At 36.8% G+C, this 19273-nt stretch overlaps 1 protein-coding gene across 9 annotated transcripts in view; it reads right to left on the bottom strand.

The window, feature by feature from the left end:
* Nucleotides 1–19273, bottom strand: part of LTBP1 (latent transforming growth factor beta binding protein 1) — a 179312-nt gene that overhangs the window by 91993 nt on the left and 68046 nt on the right. For all 9 annotated transcript variants that reach the window (XM_030446778.1, XM_030446768.1, XM_030446769.1 and 6 more), the window contains exons 6-7: nucleotides 4612–4836; nucleotides 922–1199 (exon numbers count right to left, since the gene is read on the bottom strand). In XM_030446778.1, the coding sequence (XP_030302638.1) occupies nucleotides 922–1199; nucleotides 4612–4836 (503 nt within the window). The remainder of the gene's footprint in view (nucleotides 1–921; nucleotides 1200–4611; nucleotides 4837–19273) is intronic.

Genomic DNA, 19273 nt, shown 5'->3' with positions numbered 1-19273 from the left:
TTTTTCTGAAACCTCCCACAAAATTTCAACCTGAGATATTGGATTTATTGTGGAAAAAGAAAAAAAAAAAAGAAAAAAAAATCCGAAAATTTTCAGCAAAGTGATAAACAATAAAATCCAGGGTCTATTTTTACACCCTCTTCACATACGCTTTTTTTCCTCTTTCTGTATATATACATGGATATGCAAATATGCAAAAAATATAATGCTGTGTTGGTTAGCAAAGTGGTTTCAAGGGTTGAAAGACGATGTGCAATTTCAAATAGCCACATGTAAAATCTGACACAAACATATTATTTTAAACTTGGCTATGATTTTAATGCTCTAGCAAACACTCGCTTGGCTTTCAGGATTTTTCTACCTCATTCAGTGGTCACAATTCCATCAATTTGAAACATTATCATACAATACTATAAAGCACACTGAGTTTTTTAATAGGAATTTCACTGAAAATTTCAACTCCTTGAAAAACACTGGTTTTTGAGCTGGTTTTTTTTAGCTCCTTGAAAAATACTGGGTTTTGAGCTACATGTGCAAAAAGACTCTTGAACCAAAGCACAATATAAGATGCGAAAGATGGTGTAACCTTAGTTATTCAATCCAGAGTAACTGAACTAGGATTTAACTAATATGTTTTAATCTGGAGAAACAGCTTATAAACAGAGAAATTATGGCTAGAGTAACTGAAGTCAGAATGTCAGGGATATAAGTCTGCAAAAAAATAAAGACGTTAGCTTGAAGTAGAAGGAGGTTCAGATAAACATTACATTCTAAAATATTTTACAGTCCATTCTCACAAGAATTTTCTTTTGGAAAAGAATGTCAAACACATCCTTTCCCTGAGATTGGTGGAGAATTTTTTCAGTCTTTTATGATATTATTTTATAGCTACCTGCCTCAAAAAGCCTTAGCAAACATTACCTGTGTCCCAACAGTCTCCTGGAAGCAGCGCCCAAGCTGAGTTTTAACTGAAACAGGAAACATATGAGGAATGGGTTGTTGATTTGTGTAAGTAGTATGTCCTTTCTGGGTCTTCTGATACGGAAGACCTTGATAAGAGACCTGTGGATGTCCTGGCTGAGGTACTTTTGCTTTTTGTCCTGTTGATGTGCTGTCAATTCTTGAAACTTGATGAATCTGAACTGAGGCTTCAGGGGGATGTTTCACATGGATATTCACTATGTTAGGAGGGAATTTCACTAAAATAAATGAAGGAAAAACATATTAAAAAATGGTAATATGTCAAAAAAGAGATCTAAGGCACCTCTGAGGCATCTCTTTTTTGATCATTTTTATAGTGTGCCTTGAAGTGACCAAAATATAAACAAAACTCAAAACTGGGGGCTACCGAGAAGGCTGACAGAATGGATGGAGTCTTATTTAGACAGCAGAAAATGGAAACAATTCACACAGGAAAGAATGACATTAGAGCATTATAAAGACCGCTGCATAAACATGGATGTCCAGATTGGTTGGTGTGACATTAATATTTGTGGTCATACTGTGTAATAAGAATCCCATTCAAAGTTCCAGAATTCAGACTCCACTGGGTTATTTTTGGATATATAGTAAGCTTTATTTTCTTTTTCAGATCCATCACCTTTCTCTGGAACACAGGAAAGCTTCAGATTTCATCCCTTCACCTTTGTATACCTGCCAAATCCTGAGTTAGCCCCTGCAACACTTGCCAGCATCTCAGCCATCTAAAACCACCACTCCCTTCACTAACTTTGAATTCAGGATTTGGCAGATAAAGAGGGAGGAAATGTTTTTCATATACTTATGTTTGCAGTTGCAGTTTTAAGTCTGGGTATATAGACTGAGAACTTCCAGTCAACTTAATGTGCACAGAACTTTTTAAATCAACTTCAAGCTTTTTTTCATTGAAACACCCGATAGGTAACTTAAATTATTACTGGGGAGAGGCAGGGAGAGGCGTGTAAAAGTTTTACAGTTTCTAAGCTGCATAATGAAGTGTCTGGTGGGGTCTCTCTTCTCAGGAAGTACCGCACAGGCTGCTTGAGGCCAGCCAACCCATTGGATGTAACACTTCTGCCAAATGGCAAGAATCAACAAATATCATTTGACACATTTCTTTATTTCTCTATGATACATTACATATACTGGTTTGTTGACTACAACGAATTGTTTCCTTGCCTCCAGGAGGCCAGACTGTTCTTTGTAACTTCACCAGGCATTTTCAGTTTTTATTTACCAATTTTAACCCCACAGCTCCACTTCCACAAGGAAATGTGTTTCATTCATTTTAGCTGCTTCAAAAAGTTATAAATTTATAGAAATTACTTTTGTTTTTTCACAATATTTTAATTTTCTTATGTACATTTTCAATTTTAATTTGTCTAACATATGAAAAGAAACAAACTTATTTTTACTCTGCCCTGCATTGTTTCATTTATGAAAATCTCCAACATCTTGCAGAAAGAAACGTGAGGAATAACGTAGTAGAAAGTCAGCAAAGAAAGGCTGCCTGCAGCCTTAATGGTTTTCCAGATTTAGCCTGTAGCAATAAACAACCTTCAAGCAAAATTTATGCTACATGAGTTCTGTTACAGGTAAACCCAAAAGTAAAAGATTAATTGCTGCAAGGAGAAGCAGTGAGGCCTTTCTTAGGCTATTAGATATTTTTCAGGGCAAGACAGGACAGCATAATCTGGCTGTGAATGGAACAAAACTCACATCAACTTATTAGCATACATTTCATGAACAAAAAGGGATCCCCTCAACTAGTTTTTCAAGCTGATAAATCTAAAGAATATATTAGCCCTCCAGTGAAATGGTTGAATTGCTCTGCTTTAATCTATCCATCGAAATACTGAAAAAAAAAATTTAGATTGGCTCCTCCAATGTAGTATTGTCACCACAATTCTCTCCACATCTTGGATCATTGCCTAGATGTGCTGATTAATTTTAATTTCTGCCAGCCATTTCAGGATGAATTGTTTTATTCTTTCCTTGAAAGAAATGAAATACTCCTCTCTCAGCAACCCAAGATCCTCATTTGGGCATGGGAAGAGAATAAAAGGCATTGTGACAGTTGATGGTTCTGATGGGGACTTGAGGGTCAGGAAAAAAAACGTTCAAGAGGCCAGAATCTCTAGCACTGAGAAAATAAGAAACCTATTGTGTATTTTAAGATAGCAACTCTAAATCTGAAAACCAACTATGTCTTAATTTTTTTCAATGGTCCACATTGTCTAAAATGATTTAATGTGGAATTAAATGGTCACAAAAATAAAGTTCTTCTTTGTTAAATGTTTAGGTAATTATATACTCTTAGTCTCTCACTCCCTCTTTTTTTTTTTTTTTTGGAGTCAGAGAACTTCTGGCGAACGTTAGGGATATTCTATGCCAGTGGAAACTATTTCCCAATGGATTCTGTAGCAGTCCCTGGAGAACAAATCCACTGAAAAGATGGAGCAGATACGTAAGAGTATTTATAAATTATTCTGTTTCCAGAAGAATACTGTCAACACTTCCTTCACAGCTACTTACCTGTCTGAAAAGTGCATTACTACATTAGATTACATTTATCACAAACATAAATAGTTTGGCCTCTTTTAGTAAAGTTATTCAGGAACTACTTTCCAGCAACTAAGGGTCTTCAAGTCTTTCCCCCATATATTTTGTTTTCATTCAGAGACAGTAATCTTGGAGAGGTAATTGTAAAATTACCCTTGACAAAAGGAGAAGAAAAAACAAACTGGTATTTCAAACAAGCAAAATTCACACTAATTCATATGTCATTAAATTGAATTGCAGGGTTTTCCCATATGGACAGGGTCTCACTCAGATAAAATGGTACCCAGAGCCACAGGATTCACAGGAGAGAAATTCAACACTCATCTTCCAGGTCATCAGAATTTATCACCTCACAGAAAGACACTAAGAGAAACCCAAAGATGACTGAATTTTCTTTAACTGGGCACAATTTGATTAAACATTACAGGTTTTCTTGTTTCTGATTCTGTGCCTTCTACACAGTATCAGCAGTAGGAAATCCTTGTAATTTTTTTTAATTATGTTGTTGTATGGCTTGGAAATAATATTCTATTTAATGGAATCATATCATGGACTATGTTAAAAAGTTCACAAAATAAAATAAACTCTACCAAATGACACAACAAAGATAAACGTGGGTTGGCGTCTTTTTGCTTTACATTAGGTTTAAATTTTATTATGTGTACAAGCATTTTCTCCTCCTTACTCCAGCAACTGTGGAATCATGTGCAACTTTTGTGTAGGCACACAGCAATTTATGGACTTTATTTAGCCACAACAACTCTCTTTATGAACACACCTATGCTTCTAGAAGCAGCTCCCTGAACTTCCCTTTGACTCTGCAGTCTGCATTAAATTCCACTGTAAAGCAAAGTAAAATTTACATGTAAATAATTTTCAAATCCACTGTTACTTCTTACTGTTTCATTCATTGAGCAAAATACTTCCCAGTCATTCTGGTGAGCTGATGATTCAAGTGGTGGGGTCAAGACTCAAACTACATAGACAGATCACTACTATTACTGGTTAGACACCCCAAAATTAATTAAATCTATTCCAATAGAAAAAAATACATATCAAGAAAAAAGTTACCTTTTACACCTTGCTGTCCTGACATCGTCAGTGGCAAAGTATGAGTAGAGTGGATAATTTGTGATCCTACAGCCTTGTTCACCTGTTGTGGGTGATGGTACAGTTTTGGACTATTGGCAGTCTGCACAGGGATCTGACAAAGTTTACCAGTGTAATTAGGAGGGCACTGGCATTTATCTCTAGAACTGCACTGGCCTCCATTCATGCACGGAAGGTGGCAAATAACTGAAATGGAAACAGAAAGAAAAATTTTGTTAATGACTTTGGCTTTAGCATTATCTGACCACATACCACACAGAAGTTGAGGAGGAAAGGATTAGGGCTGGGGCCCTTTGTTTTTCCAGCATCTGAAGAATGACATGCACTTGATTTACCCCTCCTAGAACCACTTCCCTTCCCCTCTTTGTGACCTCTGCCTGGTTTACATCTCTCCATGACAAACATGGCAAGCATGTTTTTCCCTTCAATGTCCCAGCTATTTTAGTTCATCGTGCTATTAAGCAAGATGCAAAATTAACATGGTACCTGGCTGCACCTCTTATCCACACTTCACTGCAGGTATTCTTATTCAATCAGCTTTCCATTTCTTAAGTTCCTGGACCACCTACACTTCCCTGGAAGACTGGGGAAAAACTCAATGGAAAGTAGATAATATTTGGGATAAATTTTCCATTTTCACTATAAGCCTTAGCTGTTACTCGAAAAACCTTGTCTATCTAGGTATCTAGATTTTTTGCTTAACTTGTATTTCTCACAGAAGAGAAGCTTATTTGTATAGCCAGCAAGAAGATCATAAAAATAGAGAGGTTGTAATCAAACTATTTCAGAAGCAAATTCCAAAGTATTAAAATATTTTAACTCAAATATAAAGACAAGGGTAATTATTTCTGTGCCAGCCAGTATTTCCATATTTACAGCAATAGAAATGATCAGATGAACCATAAAAAAATGTCAACAGTGAATGCAAAACATTTCTTAACTCAGAGATATATAAAGAGGAATAGGCATGGTTCAGCACTTTCTAAAAATATGATGTGTGACGTTATAGTCAACCATAATCTAGCTGAGCTGTCAATATTTTAAAGAACTAAATGATGTAAAAACAACAGGAAAAATACCAGAAGTCTTGATTCAGGACACACTTAAGTTATTTGTTCAGAAATCCAAGATTTTTTGAGAAACAGCACAGAGTATCTATTTGCCAGGTTTAACATGAGATTCTCACTATAATAGTAAGAAAAGAAAATTCTCTGCTCCTCAATAATTATGGCATTTTTCGGGGTTGGTATTGCTCAGTCTATACTGGATTAAAATAAAAATGAGAAACTGTAGATAATGCAAGATAATTAGGAACATAGTGCTTATTATTCCAAGTAGTGTAATCCAAGTGTATTAATCCAAGCAGTGTAACTGCAGCCTATTGCTATTATTAATACCATAAAAGGTCAGCATTGGAAAGGGAACCTGTGTGTTGTGCGTCACAAGAAGACAAAGCAGCCCAAGAAGTTCTAACCCAGCTGTGTAATTTGCTTGGCCCAAGAAGAATGCTCAAGAAAGAGCAATCAGTTCCTTGCAGAGGACCCTCACGTTGCATTGATGGAGTCTGGAACAGTGATGCCTGATCCCCAGATAGGTCCATGCACAAATGTAAACAGCTAGAATTGTTTTTCCAGTCAGTTCTGCAAATGTATATTTAATATTTTCTTGTCTTATCTCATATTTTCACTTCATATAAACTGACTGAAAGTACTTCAAGCTGTAGCACTGTGCTAAAAGGTCCAGTTGACTTTGGAAGGCTATCCACACCACTGCAGGCCTCACTTTTTTGGGTCTCAGTACTGTTGGGACTTTATCTGAGTGTATAAAAGAATCCTTACAGAAAGGCTGCTAACTCTGGGGCAAAATGAAGGATTTCTGATCCCAGCAGTAACTAGAGCATGACAGTGATCTCTGTCTCTCTGGTACCATTTTTCCCTCAGCAGCCACAACCGAGCAGGTTTATGGTAGTGGGAACAACGTCCAAAGAATTTTAGGTACTTGTAAGGATCTGCTTGAGCAATGTTGAAAGCTAAGGTGGTTTTCCTGCAAAAGTAACACTGGGCACTGCGAGTAGCATTAATTCAGCATTTGAACGAAGTACAATGATACAAAGGCAAACAGAAATAGTCTCATTGAGAAATTCCTTGACTGCAAGAAGCCTATCCCATAGCTTTTCTTCCTGCTCTCTCCAGCCTTAGTGCAACAAGGTAATATGCAAAATCCAGCTTTTAAGCAATACAAATATACCCACTATCTCCACTAAAATAAATAAATTTCTTCCAAATTTCTGTTCCTATGAAGCAGTCAGTGTCTGGAAGGCCATGTTGCATGGGTATCTCTGCATTACAGAGTACTCTTCAGGCTCTCCTCTCCTGCAGGACCCCAGCCCGCTGGGTATCAAACAGGCACATGAAAATATTGCTTTCAATCAGGCAAAAGTTTATACTAAAACACTAGGAAAATATATCAACAGAAAAGAATTAATTCATGTGCCTTTTCACAATGGCTTCCTGTGGATATTCACACAAATAACTTGTGTAAATAAGTGCAAAAAACGCTACTGAAAGGTCTAGTATGAGGTAAATAATGAAGAATGTTTAATTTCTCAGTATTTCCATGTAACTGAAAATTCTAAGCTGCTGTCATTATCAGGTGGTGTGAATCACTATTTCAACTAATTGATGCACAGATAGATTGATTAATATGTCTTGAAGGTCTGGCTTAATATATGAGGAACGAATGTTAAATGAGTATACATTAAATCTATTCTCAGATTATATTTTGTATTAAAAAATTTAAAATTCTGAAATACACAATTCTAAATTATACTCAACCATGTAAAAACAAATAGCATGGGATTGCCAAGCAAAACTGAAGATCTGATAATCTCAAAAAGCAAATGTTAGGAGATTTTTTTTTTCACAAGCAAAGAAAAAAAAAAGAAGAATGAATCACGAATGAATCCCACTGAAATAAAATATCTGGTAATTTAAATAGGTATAATGTGGACACAGAGACACTACTTGTGAAGTTCCCTCAGGCAGTTCATGGCCAAGAGAATGGGCTGCATTTGATTATGACACTGGTGTTGGTAATCACAGGCACACAACTTCAGCAGAGCTGGAATTACATACAATTAAAGAAAAATCATCTGAAAGGGGGTAAGCCTCTAAAAAGGCAGAGGAAGGAAATGCTAGTTTTCTTTGACAAGGCTCAGGGAATTTCAGGTTAACAAAGACCAAAAAGCCCCGGGGAAAAGACCACTTAAGATAGGAACAGGATATAAAGCCAGGGTATGTTTGAACTGCTCAACTTCTGATGAAAGTTTTTGTTTTGTTTTGTTTTGTCATTGAGGTTAAAGAACTTAAAAAAACAGAATGGCTGAACATTGCCAGAGGCCTAGGGTATATTCTTGACAAAAACCAGACCCATATGCTGGGAGAGACCATTAGTAGATTCTGGGTTTGCACGTATGTTCACAACTGGCATTCAGACAAAGGGCACACTGGAGCCTGATTGGAGCCGTTACCATTTCCTCTGAAAAGATTTTAAAAAAAGGAAATAAAAATATCCATTATGGTGTGAAACCCTGTAGCTGTTTGTGGCCTGATAAAAATGTGGAAATAGGTCTGCACAAGGGGACAAGAAATCAGTTTCTTGCAAACAAAACTGAAAGGGTATTAACAGACCTAAGAAAGGCAACAAATTCTTCAATCAGATCTGCTATAAGTTCTCTCAGTTGTCCTTAAGAATCAGCCAGAGTATGATTGAACAAATTTAACAACCTAACATATACAAGCATCCATCCTTTAGAAATACAGAGGCAAGTTTAAAGAACTACAAACAGTTTAAGTATTCCTCTCATCCTTGGGCAATGAAGAGGTAATAATGAACTTTGGGGGTTTTTTTCTGGCATCCAAAGGCCTTAATTTCCCCCAGCCTGGAACAGCTTGGTGAGCATCACGGTTCAAAATGAGCCAAGAAGAGAAGGTGCATCAAGGTATCTCCACAGGGAGACTCTGAACATTTGCAATGTGATAAAGCTGCCATGGGCTATGGGTTGGAAACACAAGAATAGGGCATGAAATCATCGACAAAGCAGCTAGGAAACCACTGATACATGGTTTGTCCACATAATTACATCATCTAATTTGCTTTCCAGATACTAAAACAACCTTAAACATCTCCAGATAAACTAATTTAATAAAGTCCAAATGCCTTCATTTAATCAAAATACTGTGTAACAAAACAAATTTCAAGCACCTAAGTCCTCCTAATCCTTAAAAAATAGCCCATGCTTACTTAAGCCCTAAAGATGGATGCAAACTTCCTTCTTGCAACCAGCATTAAAGAAAATGAACATGGGCTTTGAAATGCTCCTCAGCTGTCTCTCCAAGTTTATTTTCTTTTACATTTCAGGGAACATGTGACTTGGTCTCACTTTCCCTCATCGCCTTTTCTACTTACACATTGCAACTATTCGAGTGTGAGCACCATTCAATTACATCAACAGGCTCTCCAAGGAAAACCTTAATCTGCTCATTAGATTACAGTATTTCCACTGGATGCATCACAAATCAGCAGATTATTTTGCCTGAGTACTACACAGTTATCCAGCTTTACAACATGCCCCACAGCTGTTTGGGCGTCTTTCATCCATGCTGTTACTAAGGACACAGCAAGTGCAGGGACTAGCACGTAGTCCTACCAGATACAATTTTTCAAAGGAAAGTAGAGATGGCATTCTCTGAAGGGAAGCACTGCCACATGTAACATTCTTGTCATATAACGCCTCCAAATCCCACACATTTGAGGTAAAAACTGAAACCCAGACATTATGCACAATCACTCAATCACTGCAAACTTACTCTACTTTCTAATTGCAGAAACTCTAACAAGAACTCACAACAGGCACAGAGGCATGAGCTACTATAATTATGTTGTCTCCCCCAGTTTAGATTCTTCTCTACCCCCCTACTTTTTTCTTTTTTTCTTTTCTTTTCTTTCCAACTTATCTTCCTTACTGTCTCTCAATTTTCAGTCTTAATCATAAATGGTTTTCTTTTTTTTTTTTTTTGTAATTCAGAGGTGTTATGTGCAGAACTTGTCAGTTAAATAACTAAATCATTATTTTAATTTTTAACTTATACTGCAATAATCTTGATATAACAAACTTGTGCTTTGGAAAGCAGAGGGAGAAAATAAAAAATGCTTTAAATAGCCTTGACTTAAGTATAACACATCTACATTCACCTCTGAATGTATCCTACTGTGTGTATTTTGACAATTTTTAAGACAAATACTCTATTGCAACAAGCAAGCACAATTTGTAAATGTAAATCCAATGCTGAGGACTCCACCAGCAGATGAGAAATTCTCTTTTCTGCTCACTACTTAAAACAGGGAAGTGATACTCTGCTAAAAGGAATTACCTGCTTGCCACCCACAAACACCTTGTTGCGTACCACTACTTTTCACTGATACGAAGATTGAGGACAGTACCTGATTTCTTTCCAGACATCAGCAATACTGTAAAAATGGCTACTGCTGAGAAAGCAGTCAAAGCGTGTGACAAATGCAAGTACTGTATGAGGGATGAGTCTCCCCATCACAGCACTTTCTAATAGAATCTCTAGTATTCAAGAAAAAGCTAAAAATGTTTTGAGACTCTGCTCTGGGAAACCAGTATTCTTTGTTGAACGCAATCTTCTGCATAAACAATGGCTTAAGTCTAAGGCTAAAATTCAGGCAGATCAATAGCCTGTAAATATACATAATAATATGCAATTATATTTTGAAAGATACTTGGTAAGAGTGCTGCAGGAAAATCCATACAGAAAAGATGGGTAGCGCAACAGCACAAGCTCTCTTAGTTGGGTGTACCAAAAAGATGCAAAGTAAAAAAATACAATAGAAGAGTTGGAGACTTTCTAGTAAATAGTTTCATTTGGTTTATTACTAGTTTAAGTAGTTGTAATTAAGCTTACACAAGCACAGGTTGCCTCAAAATGGCATGATCTTCAACAATTTAACATGTTTTAACATGTAACAGTAAGAATGGCAGACAATAGAGCAGTATAGGCAAGGAGCATACTTTAAAAAGTATCTTGATTTTAAAGTTCATTTCTTCACTATTGGAGGCTTGGTTTATTAGACTTAATGAACAACATTTGTGAATAGGAACACCAAAATCCAACTTATTTATATGGTCTCAGGATTTTGCTTCTCCTTATTCAATCTATTCATAATAGATTGAAAGTTCCCTTGCAGATGAACTCCCAAGTCTTAGTATTGTGAAAAATACTGGAGCTGTCACTTCAGTGAGTGCATTAACATTCCCATCTGTTCAGTGAGAATGAAATAAAACAACTAAAAATGTTTAGAAGTGGAAAAAACCTACTCTATGCCATTCAAGGAAGTACATAGCATTATGCCAGACTTCTGACCAGAAAGTGATAAAGGAGTGCTACACCAAATGTGGTTCATTATCAAATGTGTCACTTTCACACTGGTTATCAGTAGACATGTAAATATTATAACAAGGGACTTATCAAACAAGTTTTTACTCTGAATGGTGAGATACATTAATAGAAATCATCCTAAAAGGCTCAACATGATACTGAAGGCACTTCAGATGTTTCCTCAGGAAAGAAGTAAAATCTGCAGCACTGTTGGGAAGAATTTCAAACAGGAACCTACCTCAAACCTAACGGTATGATAAGAAAACAAATACAGCAACAAAACTGGGTTCTCAGCTATTGTGAATTAACATGGTCACTGACTTCATTAGAATTTGACTAGTATTTTTAAGCTATTATTACCAAGAGATATTTAACAAAGTAATGTACCCTATATTTGGAAATAGGATCATAAATATTGCAGGTATTCCACAAAAGGAAACTAAATTATTGCCAAAACAAACAAGCTTTGTGGTGTTGTTCCTGTCTGGATCATGTATGTTTGCTGGGGAGGTAGGAAGTCTCAAAGAAAATCAAGAGAGTTAGCCAGAAAGAGCAGTCCTAGAACAAGCTTAACACTTCCAAAATACAAGCAATCTTTTCTGTACACAAATATTATTTTCTGTAGATAAAATTATTTTCTTATATTGGCACCATTAAAATTATAAGCCTCTCTCCCCTCCCCTGCCTTCCCTCCCAACCCTCCCCAAACCAGAGTTAAATGCAGAATGATGACAACTCTTGGGAATTATATATAATCATATCCCCCTCTTACAAAACAATGTTGATGCTAAGTTGCATTGCAGGGGTAATTTTGTTGGCTTGCACATGTTGAGTGCACATGACATTTCAAGACTGTTAACATTAGCAATGTAAGCAAACACTGAAGTTCAAGGCTGAACTCAACTAATAACGAATTCTTCAGCAAGAGAATGAATTGTATTCAAGTAGCAATAGTTGTTATTCCACTTTAACCTAACTGCAACCATATTTGACAGTCAAAAGGACCAAAAAAAGCAGCAAATTGCCTCTAAAAATCCCAGAGTAAGGACATTTGTATACACATCACATAAATGTGTACATAATTTCCCTTTATATAAAACCTCTTTATCCAGAAATTATTAACAAGGTTACATGAGTCTTCAAATGCTTGGGGTTTTGGGTTGGTTTGTTGGTTTTTTTTTTGGTTGGTTGGCTTTTTTCCCTGCAAAGAACACCCTCAATTTCCAAACATTATGAATGGACAGGTCTTTTAAAAAGTGATTGCTTTAGGGAGAAGATAAAAATGCATCCCTCATTGTATGACACCATGACTGAACAGCTGAAATGCCCATAATTCAGTGTGAGGAACCTAGGCAGAACAATGAAGAGTTTTAGCCTCCACCTCCTGCTGATGGGGTAATACAGCACTTGCTTGTCAATTTCCAAGGAATGTAAAAATGGTTTTCCTGTGATCTTTCAAAGATGGTTTTTGTTGAGGATGAGATTCTCTTTTCCTCTACTTAAAAGACACAATAATGTAACCAGAGGGTTAGAGATACCTCTTAGTCTGTGCAAATGACAAATGTTTTTGAAATCTAGTATTTGTTGATCCAACATGGACCTACATTTTAAGAAGAGGAAAGAAGATTGCATCCTTCTCACATGAGAAGCATGAGAGAAGCATGAGACTTCATTCTTTCAGCCCCTTAATTAAGATCACTATTGAGAATTCAACAGCTCTTTCAACTAGATGGTACCTACACCTCTACTTTGAAGCCATCTCTAACTAGTATTTCTAGTCACTAACACTCCCACAGTAGTCAGGCATTTCTGTATGATGTGCATATGTTGGACAGATTGTTTCCACACTCATGTCTAATAATTATTGAACCCTTCCACCTTCATTCTAGCAGCAGTAATAATTTTATAAATGTGTCAGTTCTATGTTATCTCCTGAACCACTACAAGGCTTCTTCTCATACAATATTTCAAGTCTACCCTGTAATATTTTTCAGTGACTTCTTTAGCTAACCTTACCAACTTCCTACACTTAATAAGTTTTAATTTAGATTCATGGCTATTTTCCCCCTTTTCACTTCCCCCATCACTTGATCCTCCCATGTCATCATTACAAAATAGGTTGGCATCTTCCTTTTTCCTTGCAAAATCATGACTGAAGACTTCCCAAAAGTAATTGCAATCTCTTAATGATTTTGTATAATTTTTTTCTCCTTTTAAAATCTACTTTTAATTTCTGCTTGTCAAAGAATCATGGCCAGGGTAAAATCATATACGAAGATGAAGAGAAAAATGCAGGTAGCTCTGAGGATTGGATTCAAAGCACTCTTCTTATTTCAAGTCTAATTTCACAATTGAATTCAGTAGAGTTGAGAAGCACTGAGCTGGAGAGCAAATATTAGTCACTAAAGCCATCTGGACAAGCATGATATTTGCACTTAAAAATGGGCTGCCAAGAATTTTGGGGAATTCCTCTTGCACTAGAAGGCTTCTACCTCTCAACAGCAAAAATAAAGCAATACCCAAACAGACTTCTCCTTCTGTCACTCTCTGTACTCCATGAAATTCCACACTGCATGATTTTTTTTTTGTTTAAAAAGTCATTGCACTAAGGAAGCTCAATGGCTCTCATCATGCCTGTGGCTGATGACTTATCAATTCAGTTGTCTTCAAGTTGCTGCATCTTTACAGTTGTGACAGAAAAACCTTACAGATACACTTGTGCCTGTCGTAGCCATGGCCATTTTCAAGCTGCATTCGTGTAATTCTACAAAATAAACTCTACCTTTGTTTCATAGACAAACATGTATTTTATTTCTACTATACATGTTGAAAGCACAGTTCCAAAATCAGGAACCACAATAGTTGTTTATCATTGTTTTTTTTTAAAAAAACCTCTATTATAGATCTAGAATAATAAATTCAAAATAAACAAAGAAAACACACAAAAAAAGCCCATTGCTAGAATGCAGTCTAGCTATTCTCTCAGTGTTTTCAGTATTGCCACAATTTTGGAACATTTGTCTCTTTATATTAAACTGTACCTTACTAGTTCTTTTCAAACTCCTCCATGTACCTCTATCAGCATCAAACTTTTAACAAATTATGGAATACCCTAAAGCCTAATTGGAGAAATGTCTCTGATTATACTTATTGCATCAATAAATGGCAATTACCAAGGAAAGTAAGTAAAAGAAAGCATCAGAAAATCAGATCATCTACATCTTCAAGCATTTCTTACTTTCATATCTCCCAAAAGCAAACTTTTGATTTAAAATTCATTCTCTAACTCAGCTGGTAAGTACAGGGTAAAGTTCTGGGATGATTATATCCACAAGTAACCGAGCTTTCCTTGAGCTGCTGAAAGGCTGTCTTGTTATTAGCATCATTTAATGGTGGTGCCAGCTCACTGTAAATAAGGTGTAGTTAGTGTAACAAATTAAGCAGAGAAGAAAGGGGGAGGGATGCTTTCTTCATGTCATGGAATCCAAGGAAAAACATTCGCGTTCTCTGTGACTATATTAGGTTGAGTTAAACAAATTTCTAAATCTTCACTGCTGGCAACTTAAGTTTCAACATGCTCCTCACACGTAGATGCTGACATTTAAGCTGTCTCAGTCTAAAAGCTTGCCCATCAGATCTCAGTTTTTCATTATAAAGGCATATAAATAGTGAGGATTCAGTCATTCCTTATTGGGTGCTACACTGTCAGCTAAGGGAGATCCTCATATCAGTAACTGAGCAGTCAGTTCAGATCATAAATGACAAAGCTCCAGTACATTTCAGAGAAATATACATTTGCTGAGTGAGCATCATGATCAGCAAAAAAGTCAGAATAAACATGCACAAGGTAATTTCACTGTACTTCTCATATGTCTTCCTCAGTTTTAAACTGAGTTACTTTAAAATACCTGAGTGTAGTGAAATGAGGCAAGCAGGTGCTACTAATTGCCAGGGAGTGGCAGGAGCTTGTGTTAAGCCCACCTGTGCCTGATTAGGGCGGGCCCCCACTGCGCGTGAGCAGAGTTAGGGGGCCAATAAAAGGTACCCTAATTAGGCACAGGTGGGCTTAACAAGTTCATGCCACTCCCTGGCAATTAGTGGCACCTGGTTGCCTCATTTCACTACACCTGAGGAAGAAAAGTTGGATGTTGGTGACTTGAAGATGTGTACACAGTCAACCAAGAGACATCCAGTATGCCCACAGGTGTTTCACTCATCCCTCCATATGGAAACAAAGAACATGGGAGTCACAGGACCCGTATCATATCCTTCAAAGCTCATGTGATAAGCCAGCTACCCTCAAACATGTCAAATGCAACCATACACCTGCATGGAGATGACTGAATTGAGCACCATCTGATCAACAGCTGCCAAAAAACTTCTTAAGTGTTACAGTGTGGAAAGAATGGGATGGTTGATAAACAATATTAGAAAATTCAAATGCAATCAGAAAAATAAAAGACATGTTCTGGCATGGAAAACTGCCTAAAGCTGTGGTTACTCAGCATAAAACAGTATAGCAAAAATTATGCTACTTGATAGGTGACTGAAAGGCAGATTCTGACTCTCTAACAGGCATGATGCTAAGTCACTAAATCTGCTTCTAATATCTCAGTATCTGAGACAAATCAGACGCTATTTTTAGAGGCAATGGATGACTCACTCCTACCCTGATCATATTTGGTTATTCTACTGATTGTTATTAGGGCTGATCCTTATATATTGAGTAAAAGGCAAGAATGAAGCCTAGTATCAGTATCCTAAGGAAAAAAAAAAATCAAAACAGCTAGTTGCTGTTTATCAAGGACTAACATGCAACAAGTACTCAGCATTAGACCTTTGATAAAATTGCTGACACATACAAAGAAGCAGGCACTTCTTCAGATATTAAGTAGTGTGTTGATATTCACTTTACTCTTTGAGCAAGACATTAAACTGAAACCTAGTCTCTAAGGAAGATTGGGTTTGAAAGTATAGCAAGTTAGCAACACTTTTTAAAAATCCTCATTCAATTGCTTGCAACAAAATATTAGCAGATTGCAAAACACCATGTTGTAATATAAAGACTTTATAGGTATCAATTTAAATAGTTCTGAGTAAATTGCCATCATCAAAGTGAACACCGAAATCAAGGTGCCTCGTGTCTGATGAAAACTAAACCTTCCTATGTTCCCAGTGCTTTTAAGACTCATTCCTCTGTATGGTGTATGTGTGCCTGAGAACCCATGATACTAATGTGAATTAGTCAATTTTGTAGTACATCTGTCTTTAACAGGCAGAACAAGAATTCAACAGAGGGAGAGACATCAACAAATTACATGCATCTTCATTACTACAGGATCCTTCTGGGCTGTACTCTTCCCTTCTGTCGTCAGCTGAGCAGCACTACCCTCCTTCAAGGACTATGGGATTAATAAGTAACTTGACCATACTGACACTAAGCTGTTACAGCATTATGTCATTGCTTATCCTGCACTGTTACTATCTGGTGAAGTCATCGAACTGATCCTCTGCTCTGGCAGCAGAGAAAAGGGCTGCTCTTTAGACATCACACTCCTTGGTTACCATCAGACAAAATGCCAAAACAACCCGAGAAACACTTAAACCACCACTGGTCAAGGCTCTGTTCTGTGAAGGCTCTGAAGACTATGGAAACAGCAAAGCTGACACTGGCCACAGCATCCTCACCATCTCTGGCAACTGAATATTATTCCATATTATAATTACATGGACATTATATCATTCCATTTAGACTTGTGTGCATTCTCGAGCCACTGAAGTTAGGAGCATTGTTACCTGAGGTTTCCCACTCTTGTCAGTGAAGAGAGGCTCTCCCATCAGGCCATTCATGGACCAAGCTGCATCTCTCATAGCTGACTACTCAGCTCCTGACTTAGACACCTCAGTAAGGTTTGGTGAGTGGGATGAACCCCCAACCTTAGATACAAAGGGTCTATGAACCTGAGGCCTTGTGGAGCAAGATGCAGTGGATTAGACATCCTCCAATAACAAAATTATATTTAGAATTAAAAAAGGCACAGAACCTGTAGTCACTAGGAAAACTTCCATCATTTCCAAACATCCGGAGACTGCTCTCTGATTACTGTAACATTACCACAGTGCTCATTTTTGTGGTGAATAAAAGTTTAAATGAAGAATAAATAGGCAAAGATTCTTTTAAGTGGATACCCATAAACACACAAATATTGGCTCAGAATCCAGACCTTCCTGGTCTAGTTTAAAACATTCAAAAGGTAAGTTTTCTAAGATTTTCTGGCACCAGTTGCATCACAAGAAACTGGAAAGTTTTCTTGGGAGTTGACATTGAGGAGCTGACACAATATGAAAATACTGGGAAGCAGATTATTCAGAGTTTGAGTAATAAATTAGGTCATAGGAGACCAGTGAAAAGCAAAAGATTCAAATTCTGGAGTTCTGAAGGAGGAAAGGGATAGAGTCAGTGCTAATGAGTAGGAAGGATAATGAAGGAGAATGTACCGTTGGAAATCCATTATAAAAACACACGACTTCAACACTTCTAACAACATGTAATAGCTGTATAAAAAATGCTGCATAAGCTGTGTAAACCTAAAATACAGGCTCTAACTGGTCATGTCAATCAAGCAATTACACCTTGCACTCAACTCCCTGAGCTGCATACAACCCCCCTGAGAAGCACCACACCACAGTGCTGTGCCTGACCCCATGCAACAAAAGTGCAGTTACAGGAAATCCCTTTGTCCATGTAGTCACAAAATGCATTCTTGGACCTATGTAATTTCTATTTAGATTGAAAAATGGTCTTCTAGCACCTACATCTACAGCATCTAACACAACAAGATGACTTTAATATAATGAAACAGTATGGAAAAGAGACAATGGTCACATACTAATTGCAGAAATATAATATTTCAGCTTATGTCTCTTTCATGCTTGCACAATACAAAGACAATGTCTTATTTTTTAAACCAAAGATGGCATATACTTGATCTTCAGTGAGGTATGTGCAAAGACATTTGGCTTAGCAGTAACAAAATGAGAGCTGTGCAAGATAGCATGTTTATTTGAATATGCAACAATGTCATAATTCAAATAAATGTACTCAGTTCTCTTTTTACAGCACTTCAAGTCAGATGTACATGAACTAATCCCCATAAATGAAAACCAAATATAGTAAAATAAAGCATTATGCATTTTCACTTTGCGTTCTGTTTTCCTTTATCTTTGAGGGAAACATACTCCATGTGTTGTTGAACAGCTGCAGGTGTGGATTTTGTATCATTTCCATTTGTGGTTTTTCCTATGACTGCACATCCAAAAACTGTGTTCTCTATAGTACACAGTCTGGTGATTGTCTTGAGAGCAAAGGGACTTCTGCTTTGCAGCGGGGGTCTGAAGTCCTTAAGGTGAACAAGGGAGGAGAAATGAGATGCTAACTGGCTTTTCTTAAGATCAGTCTCATTAAAGTCACCTGGCTAAACAATGTTTTCTTTAAATTAGCAACTAGCCTCTGTTAGAGGGGAAGACGTAAAATTTAACTTTTTTTTTTTTTTTTTAAGATAATGAAGAAAGAGCTCACAGATGCTGCAAGCTGTATAGTAGAAACCAGAACTATTTGTTGATGACAAGTACTGATAAATATATAGGGAAAAGAAAGCAATCCTTCTGAACAGATGTGAATATCAACAGAACCAATAAAGTCCTTAAGATACTATTTTTCTTTGTAATTTGAGTATAGGTGACCAATAATTGAAAATGCATTAAAACCCTGAGCACTGCTCGGAATACAGAAATATCTTTTTCCTAGTATCTTCTATAAGGCAGAGGATATAAAAAATTCATAAAATAGTTCCAATATTATTTGTCTTTCTTCTTATTTTAGCCACTCACTTCAGTGTCTGAGGAAAAGCACTTGGCCTTCATTTTGCTACAGCTGTTACAATGCTGCTGCATGAATATATATTTCCAGCATGGTCATAATTTATACATATTAAATTTCAAATTACCATCTAAAACAATGAATTAACTCTATTGTCTTGTTCTTTTTTTTTTTTTTTTTTTCCTTTGAGACACTCTGACAGTTGATTGATTATTGAAAGTTTAAAGTTAACCTTTTAAGTAAGGGGTGCAAGAATTCTGGATTTTGAAGTGTCTCCCAGTGT

The sequence above is a fragment of the Calypte anna genome, chromosome 3 (genome assembly GCF_003957555.1).
Source record: "Calypte anna isolate BGI_N300 chromosome 3, bCalAnn1_v1.p, whole genome shotgun sequence".
Taxonomy (NCBI): Eukaryota; Metazoa; Chordata; class Aves; order Apodiformes; family Trochilidae; genus Calypte; species Calypte anna.
Note: the sequence above shows the minus strand (reverse complement) of the source record. Positions and strands in the feature narration are given on the sequence as shown.